Raw genomic sequence first — 10144 nt, forward strand, 5'->3', positions numbered from 1 at the left:
AAATTATTCAATTTCACTATATGTGTTTGTGTGTGTGTATATATGTATATATAGCAGAAGGTACAATTATAGTGTCTGCCGGTTTGCAGTCATATGACAAACTATTCAGGTTTCACACTCAGTAAATATGTGGTTTAAGTGAGATTACATTATTTCGCAATGTATACTTTTTTGGTTTGCTGTGCTGTAGATTTTTCTAATCTAAAATATCTACCTTGGCTCAATAAAGGTTAGGAAACTGGTTTATGATGATATTTTTTGCCAATGCAAAGATGCTCACATCACACAATATGATCATTCCAGGAAACTAAATGATTTCCCTTTTCTGCAAAAGTGCTTAGCCCCATTAGTACCAACACCAAGAGATAAAAAATATTATTTATTTTCACCACCTTAATTGTGTGCTGTCAGAGTACAGATTGAGTCCCACTCACGCCTCCTTCCCAAGGCCGAGAGCCGAGCCCAGCAGGGCCCCGACTTTGCACATCGACAGCGACACTCGCATGCTCAGCCAAGGGCACTGCCCGGATGAGTGGATGTCAGTCCAGTATTGCAGCATATCCTTGGGTGGGATGTTGTGCACTGACACCATGGCTTGATAACAGCAGCGCCCATATGGCATAGAAGGACCGCCAGAGAACAGGGGTGAGTGCGTGGGTGGTATGCCGGCTGCCCGGGCGCACAAACCCACAAACACATCCTCGGGGGGATGAGCCGTAGACAGAGTTAACGGAGAGGCAGCCAAGGATATTTTGAGCAGTGCGGAGCGGGACAGAACATAAGCTGAACCACTGCAGTAATCTGGAAAAACAGAGGACGGGTAGGCCTCCTTTGGCAGGTAATGCTTGCTTTCCAGGTCCCGGTTCGGAGCCACGTTGAGATGCACCCTGCCCAGATACAAGTCGGCTTGTTCGTACGGGCTGCGACTCTTGTTCAGCAGGTGCAGGAGTGCGCTGGGATTGAACAGGACGTCGTCGTCCACTTTGGCCACAAAGTGAGCCTGCGGGCAGAAGCGGCGCACCCAGCTCTGCATGGCTAAAGTCTTCAAAGTCAGATTGGAATAGGTGTCCAGGAACCGCCCCTGAACCAGGTCCCCTTGCTCCCTGGCCTCCTCTATGAGCAGTTTGGTCAGTCCTGGGTCAGATGACACACCCAGCATGAAGAGGGTCATGACCCTCAGGCCCCTCACTTCGATCTCCCCACCCCAAGTGTCCCTGATGACCTGCCGCGCCCCGTGGTGAGCAGGGGCCGAGGTCACCATGCTAATGAGATAAGGCTTGGCTCGCTGGCACACTAGCGGACTGGGCATGAGCAGGAACTCCTCGGGTCTGGTGGGAGGGACGCTCTGCGGGGGGAAGATGCCTGCGTGCGGCTCCGGCACGGCGCTCATGCCCATGGACGTGATCCAGTACTCGACAACGTCCACGAAGAGCAACGCGAAAACCGCAGCGCTAACGGTTGTCGCGCAAAGGCACGACAAGAGACCGGAGCGGCTCCCTCGTTTTCCAACCCGGGGCGTGCACATCCACAGCCCCCGGACGGCCATCGTTGCTCCAACTCGGTGTCCACGCCTCCTCTGGCGCTGCGCCGGTCCTGCGGATGCTGCGGTCGCCCACCCTCGCCACGAAAGTGGGGCTACGCAGCTGCGCACATGACACGATCGAATTGTCGATTGCGACACATTCGCGTAAATGTCTCGAAGTACGCATTCCACTCGACACCCGATCTAGGCAGTGAAATAACACTGGTAGCACATGCAAATGTCCCAGACTGTTCAGTTTGAAGCAGAATTGGACGCACTAATAGTCAGACAAAAGAACAATCTGACTTTAGGATTTGCTCCAGGAACGTGCTGTGTTGTCCCGTCGTGGGCATCACATCCAATTCCACACGCCGCAATCATTTGAAACATGGGCTAAAGGCTTCTTTATACTCGCGCGGACGACGACCGCGCTGACGTCACTGCGGCTGTCCCACGCGTAGTTCGCTTTTATACTCGAGCGCAGCCCACGCGCGCAGTTTTGAAAATGTACTGCAGTTCACCTCCAAGTCGGGGGTGTCGCTACAGCTGGTATTGGCTAGGACACCACAGGGTGGAGTTTCCTATGCATTTTGTGGGCCATTTCCGGTAGCCGTTTTTACTTTCCGTAACAAGGAACAAAGGAACAACAATGGCGACTGTGGAATAGTGTCTGCTAGAACAAATGGACCCAGATGACCAGATGATACGTTTAATTATGCTGCAAAATCGATCGAGAAAGCGGCGGCGTAGATTGTATGTAGAACCAAGGGGCACGCTGAGTACGTCATCACAGCATGTGACTAAAACGGACCAATCCCGAGAGATGATCTCCGCGGCGTTCGACGCGCAGCAACAAGGCGGGGGTCGGCAACCCGCGGCTCTTTGGCGCCGCCCGAGTGGCTCCCTGGAGCTTTTTCCAAAATGTATGAAAATGGAAAAAAGATGGGGGCGAAAAATACATTTTTGGTTTTAATGTGGTTTCTGTAGGAGTGAAAACATGACACTTGTTGAACACATTCCCAGGAGTAAATCAAGCTGACCTCCAAATGGAAATGGCCGATATAGCTGACAAAGATTTATGGGTGTCCAAATTCAAAAGTCTGTCAGCCGAGCTTGAAAATGTCACTCGCCAGAAAGCCCAGCTTGGCCAAAGCCACGAATGGAGCGAAATTGAAAGCCTCGCAACACCCGGTAAACAACGGGGAATGTTCTTCCTGACAGTTATAGGAACATGAAGAAATATGCATTTGGAGTATTAGCCATCTTTGGATCAACATAGCTGTGCGAGCAGATATTCTCAAACACGAACTACATTATATCAAAAATCCCGCAACCGCCTCACAGATGAGAGCTTGCAGTCATGTGCCAAGATTCAAGTTACATTTTTGTGCCAAGATTCAAGTTACATTTTTCATGCCCGGTGTTGAGAAGCTGTCCAGTGATAAACGGGTAAGAAGACAATTCTGTCATATGCCCATATTTAGCAACAAGGTGTCTGTTTTTATAAAGTGGTTTCTGATTTTTCTCAGTATATATTTGGAATGACACACCCGAAGGCGGAGGGAGGCTACCCTCTCGTCCACCGGGTGAGCCCCAACGTACAGGCGCCAAGCCGGGGGGCAATAAGTATACCCACTCCTGCTCGTCGTCTCTCACCATGGGCAACTCCAGAGTGGAAAAGAGTCAAACCCCTCTCAAGAGGACTGGTACCAGAGCCCAAGCCGTGTGTGGAGGCCAGCCCGACTACATCTAGTCGGAACTTCTCAACCTCACACACCAGCTCGGGCTCCTTCCCTGCCAGAGAGGTGAAAGTCACAGAAGAGGAAGAAAACTTGGTAACTTCAAAGCTAATGTCCATAGCGTTAGCCATTACTCTGTTTACCATTTTTTAAATCACGGAATTACAGGAGGTACATCAAGCAGAGGTGGGGCTGTTCATGGCTAGTCGTCTGATGACTGGGAATCCACAATAGTCCCCCCCACGCACACACACACAGCTGTACATATTTCAAAGTTCATGCACCATCAATTTAAAAATGCTTGTCTTATACTTAAACTGTTATTTTGCTATCAAAATACCCTTTTTGTGTTGTTTATTGTTGGATTTATCTTACCCAATATTATAAAAAATAGACACAAAAGGAATGAAGACGCTGGTTTCTTTTTCTCATGAGGAGGGCGTATGGGAGATTGTTCAGATCACAGCCTCTCAACACGCTCTAAACAATCCCCCCCTCGCTCCTGCTTTTATTTGAAATAGGAGGGATTTACAAATCATAATGTTCTAAGCAATAAGACACAACACAAAATATTTGATAATAAGAGGGTTTTTCCCAGACATAGTATTCTAAACAATAAGACACAACACATAATATTGAACCAACACCTGTCACGACCCGACCACATCCGATCACGTCCTTGGTCCAGGCGCCCTTCCATCGGATGATGCTGAGTCTTCTTTTTGAAGGCGAGACATCTAAAATTGTCCATTATACTAATGCAAGCTAAGCAAATAAATGATAACTTCTACAATTTATCTAACATTTCCCTCCTGTTTATCATGTATTTGCACAAATTCTCATATCATCTTACAGTCACTTCATTTCGATTTTTAACTGTAGAATCATTTTTATGAAACAAATACATTTACACTCAGAGTAACTTGTCATATATGAATGTTGTAGTTTAAACATTGTAATCATCTGTACCAGGTAACAAATCAGGTAAAGCAAAATCATCATTATCATCATAATCATCATTATCATCATACAGTATACATCAGCTCCATACGATTTCTCCATCGGGGTTATGGCTGTGGTGATTAATTTACTGATTAATGCCAGAATGCATGGGATACAACAACATCCACATAATGTCAGAATGGCTGCAAAAACAGCAATTGATATCAATATTGGTGTAATTAGGGTTTTATATTTACCAAAAACGTCCATTCGAGCTGTCCCACAAGGAGTGTTGATTGAGGGTCCGCAGACCATCGATGGCTCTGGTCAAGCTGCCATCTGAAGCAGTATTGTTTGTTCTCCAAACATACCGCAAACACCTCCCTCTCTTGCGAGGAGCATGTCGACAGCTATGCGGTCTTTGGAACGTCCTCGAGCTGCTCGTGCACAGCTTCCAACCCACTCTGAGTCCAATTTCCTAATCTCTGTACATTGAAGTGGATGTAGTTTATCCCATCAACATTTTTATTAATCGTACACCACCAGCATATGAAAGACTCAAATCCTCCTGCAACCTGGTCACCCAATTTGTATTGATTAGGAACCCCCACGAGGAACACCTGGCGTTGATGTATGTTGGATTATTTTGCCCCTGCCATGACAAATCTCTTTTTTGTATATGTTTTTAGATTGGACAAAAACATTGGTGCCTTTTCCATTAAATCTTGAACAGGCATAGGGTATACTGACACATGCAATATCTAAGTGATAATAGCGCATAATCTAGATATATCTTTAGGTAATCTATCAAACAGTCTATCATCTCCGCACCACCACCAGATGTCGCTCCGTGCCACTGGCACAAAATTTGGTTTGACTTTTAAGATTACTTTAACTGTGTGTCGTTCAGTGGTCCTAATTTTTTTTCCCTTTATTAATCATGTTTATACAAGTGAAATTATTTGGTGCTACTAAAGTAGAAAACATCGGTTTGTGTTTATCTGCTTCTTTTACGGGAAATATAGGATCCCATGATTTACAAGGAACCAATCATCAGTAGTTATGTTGTTAAAATTAAATTAAAATTTGTCCACCTTTCTTTGAAGTTTTCAATGGCATTTTTGGTTTAACACTGTTCCTATAACACAGTACACAATATACAATACACAACATAACACAAGCCGTTTTGCTTAGGTTAAACTCCTTTCTATGTTATTTTGCTGTTTTTTTATTTTTTATTTATTTTTTGACCAACTGGACCAATCATAACTTGTTTCACCAATGAGGTGTTCCCATCCAAAGCCTATAGTTGCATACCAGTCATATCCAAATCCCCAATTCTGCCCATTCTCTTGAGCATCATTGGTGAGAGCCGCATATGGAATTATGATTAAAGCAGCTTGATTTTGGGGGGCACAAAATATTAAACCTTTTTGCCGCGTTTGGAGGCCATGCGCACAATTTTGATCATCAGCTGTACTCCTTTTGACACGAGTTAATGATTCAAAAAATTTTTTTATTATTATTATTGGGTTCGTCATATTGGTCCAGTTGGTAGGTGATTTTCTATCTAAAAAATGGGTTTTATCATTGAGGGTGGGACGTCCCATGTACCACAAAAACAAAACCAACATCATAGTAGCCAAAGTTGCTACGTAACAACTTATCGAATCTCATAACCAACGTGGGTGTGCCTTTCTGCTGAGTTCTCACTAAAAGGGTTGGTGTCTTTTTTCTTCACTGACCAGCAAGCGTTTTCAGAATCTACACATCTGCTCCCGCTTCGTTATCAGACTTTAGCTCACCTTCCTTATTTGAGTACTCAGCTGAAATGACTCTTTTACAGTGTGTTAAATGAACCCACGTATTTCTTTCTGCTATTTTTTAGGGCTGTAAAGTGTCAATCTATCTGTGCCACCATCCCTCCGGTTGAGACGTGACACAGCATGTCTCAATATAGCAGCCCATTTGAATAGTTTTTTTTTTTTTTTTTATTTATTTTTTTTTTTTCCCTGTGCTAATGTAAATTTCATTTTGTAGTTTTGCACTTTGTTTTTCCCAATAATTGCGTTCTTGTTGTGGAATACTCATATTGGCTATCAGTATAGATTGTACCATCTTTATTTATCATTAGTTTGCATGCCTCGATTAATGCTACTAATTCAGCAGCTTGTTCAGCCAATTCCTGTCAATCATGCTGCGTGCCTTCATCATTTGGTATTAGTGTGGCTGGATTTAAGGTTGTGCATCGCTCAACAGTCAAATGTGGTTCTGATAGCAAGATGGCAATGCAAGATAAATGTCTTGCAGGTGATTTGCAATAGGAGAGCAGACACTGTATGTGGGACCTTTAGGGTGAACTGCTCTCTAGTTGAAAAATAAGCTATTGGTCTTAGCTTATCACCGTATTGTTGTGTAAGTACGGAGGTCATGCAATAGCTTTTACAATCTACCATTTGAATGAATGTTTTATCATTAAATTTGGAAGGCCTAGCGCAGCACTGGAGACCAAATGTTGTTTAATGTCACAGAAGGCCTTTTCTGCCTCTGTACTCCATTAAACAGGTGATGTAATTTTAAGGTTGTTTTCATGTATTAATTTTGACAATGTTGCAACAATTTCTGCATAGTTTGGAATCCATGTTCTACAATAATTTGTCAGACCTAAAAATGATTATTATATGTTTCTTCGTCTGTGGTTTAGGATTTTTTAAGACTATAGCTCTCCTGTCTTCTAATATAGTCTTTCCTCCTATACTTAAATTATGGCCTAGATATTTAACTTGTCTTTTACATCATTGCAATTTATTTTTTGTTAACTTTATGTCCCTCTTCTGTTAGATGATGCAGTAAAGTCAATGAATCCTTGCATGTCTCTCCATCTGTAGATGCCAGAAGACATGCGTGTTGTCATAACTTGTGAATAATTAGTTAGACTTTCACAGTAACCTTGCGGTAATCTAGTAAAAGTATATATATATTTTTTTGTTTTCTCAAATGTGAATGCAAACCAAAATTGACTGTTATTTTCTATTGGTACTGTAAAGAATGCATTACTTATGTCTACTACTGTAAACACAGTAGCGTCTGGTCTTAATGAATTTAACAATGTGCGTGGGATTGGTACGCATGCTGCTCTCTGTATTACTGCAGCTCATCACATTCTTTTTTATCTTCTATTTTTGTGATAAGCTCCAAGGCTGCAGACAACAGCCTTTCCCACGTTTAACTGTGGTTTGTCTGGGATATCGATTGTGTAATAGAATGTACTTTCTCTGTTTTCCAGTGTTACATCAAGGTCCTCTCTTTTTAATTTATGTTTAATTCATATTTGAGTACAAGTCCTAGTTGGAATAAGCCGTCTCTTCCCAACAAATTCACAGGGCACTCCGGGACTTCGAAAAATGGGCATTCTACAAGGTTATTTCAGGTTTTTCAGTGTCCAAACTCAGAATGTCCTGTAAATTGAAATCCACCTCCTCATTCTCTGTAATGTTTACACAAGAGGATTTGTTGAGTTGGGAAGCAGGCTGGCCTAGTCATGCAGTAGTTTGTCCGTATTCTCTTTTATTTTTCTTTTTTTCTTTTTTAGGGCATTCACGTGCAATGTGGCCTTTGTTTCCACAGCACCAACAGATGGTATTATCATAATAATTTCGATTTCTACCATATCTTACTCTCCCACGGTCTCTGCCGTGTCCTCTAAAATTATCTCTCTCTCTGCCTTGATAGTATATTTCTGCTTCTTCGTCGAGGAAGACATCTATCTTCTCTTTTTGTTTTTTGTCTAACACTCTTTCTGCGTGGAGGGCATGATTAACATATTCCTCCAGAGGGCCAGTTGCTAGGTTTATCCAATGTTTATCTACCCATCTGTTAATGTGTTCTTTCGAAATCACATGTAAAGCATTTTTTAACTGTTGTTGATAAGGTGTGATGCCGGCTACGGCCTTTTTCACATCCTCATTAATCCAGTTTAACCAGAAGAGTAAGTCGTCAAATCCATCTTTTTGTATTTGTGATATATCATTTTTGTGTCGACACTTTATTTCGTTTTGAAGTTGAACTATTTTTTGCGAATTTAGCTGGCCAGCGAAACCGTATTTGGTTATCCACGTGTTTAAATCTTCTATTTTGAAATGGTTTTGAAGTTGAACATATTTCCAATCTTTACACGTTAGGTCTATTTTTTGATCCTGTTTACTGTTATTTATTCCCATTTTTGTGAATTTGGAAGTCAGTTCATTTGCACCTAGAGTGATCTAAATACTGACTTTATTCAAAAATGACAGGGTGACAATAAATGTCTGAGTTTTGGTAATTCTCAAGCTTCTACCCTAATTGGGGCGGAGAATTCTTGCCTTTGCTTCCAAACTCAGTTGTCACTTACAATCCCGTCTTATACATTCATACTTTTACACATACACACGATATTAATAACGTTTTTATAAACACACGAAAACACGGAAACACAGAAACACAGAAATACGGAATTTAAGTACGTACAGGACCCCGCCGTCCCCACGGATTTTATCGGATACCGTTGTCCATCTTGACCACTTGCCAGTGACTAGTATTACACAAGGTTTGTTCTGCCGCAGACTTCTTCGTCGCGCAATTCACTCACTCTTTAATCCTTTTTTCCCAAAAAATTTTTTTAAAATTTAACTCACCACTCGTCTTCAATCCTGTGGATTGTCGTCAACCTTCAGATCCCAGCTGAGGAGGACGAAGACCAGTCCCGTAAAAGGGTCTTACTTGCCGTGGCCACGGTCTCTTAACTGGAAGTCGGCTCCACAACTGGAATCCTCGGGTGTGTTGACATCCGGCTCGAAGGACCAATTTAATGTTGGATTTATCTTACCCAACATTATAAAAAATAGACACAAAAGGAATGAAGACGCTGGTTTCTTTTTCTCATGAGGAGGGCGTATGGGAGATTGTTCAGATCACAGCCTCTCAACACGCTCTAAACAATCCCCCCCCTCGCTCCTGCTTTTATTTGAAATAGGAGGGATTTACAAATCATAATGTTCTAAGCAATAAGACACAACACAAAATATTTGATAATAAGAGGGTTTTTCCCAGACATAGTATTCTAAACAATAAGACACAACACATAATATTGAACCAACACCTGTCACGACCCGACCACATCCGATCACGTCCTTGGTCCAGGCGCCCTTCCATCGGATGATGCTGAGTCTTCTTTTTGAAGGCGAGACATCTAAAATTGTCCATTATACTAATGCAAGCTAAGCAAATAAATGATAACTTCTACAATTTATCTAACATTTATGTTGTTATATAGTAGGGAAGCATTGCTTCAATATTTGAGCTCTTTTTCTGTTTTTTTTCTTGGAAAAAGGTATTTTCAAGAAACTTAACTGTACTATTTACTTTTTCCCTGATAAAAGAAGAGGGTTAAATCTTTCGTTTGGTAGGTTCCATGTTTCTATAGCTATAGAACACTATTTTCTGTAGGCCTTCAAAAATCTGTCAAAAATGGTCAAAAATGGCTGGCACCCAGGTCTCCCAATTTCTGAAAAACGGCTGACATTCATTCATCCATTTTCTGAGCCGCTTCTCTTCACTGGGGTCGCGGGCGTGCTGGAGCCTATCCCAGCTATCATCGGGCAGGAGGCGGGGTACACCATGAACTGGTCGCCAGCCAATCGCAGGGCACATACAAACACAAGCACTCACATTCACACCTACGGGCAATTTAGAGTCTTCAATCAACCTACCATGCATGTTTTTGGGATGTGGGAGGAAACCGGAGTGCCCAGAAAAAAACCCACCCAGGCACGGGGAGAGCATGCAAACTCCACACAGGCGGGCCCAGGGATTGAACCCCGGCCCTCAGAACTGTGAGGCAGTCGTCTCTAACCAGTCGGTCACCATGCTGTGCCAACAAGTCTATTGTATCCTAAATGGAAAG

The 10144-nt window shown here is 42.7% G+C and overlaps 1 protein-coding gene across 1 annotated transcript; it reads right to left on the reverse strand.

Annotated features, from left to right (window-relative positions):
* Positions 1-366: 366 nt before the first annotated feature.
* b3galt4 (UDP-Gal:betaGlcNAc beta 1,3-galactosyltransferase, polypeptide 4) lies at positions 367-2025 on the reverse strand. Its single transcript, XM_061779157.1, has one exon. The coding sequence runs from the start codon at positions 1544-1546 to the stop codon at positions 431-433; it is 1116 nt and encodes a 371-aa protein (XP_061635141.1). The 5' UTR covers positions 1547-2025; the 3' UTR covers positions 367-430.
* Positions 2026-10144: the final 8119 nt, after the last annotated feature.

Source organism: Phyllopteryx taeniolatus, chromosome 1 (genome assembly GCF_024500385.1).
Source record: "Phyllopteryx taeniolatus isolate TA_2022b chromosome 1, UOR_Ptae_1.2, whole genome shotgun sequence".
In the NCBI taxonomy this organism is placed as follows: domain Eukaryota; kingdom Metazoa; phylum Chordata; class Actinopteri; order Syngnathiformes; family Syngnathidae; genus Phyllopteryx; species Phyllopteryx taeniolatus.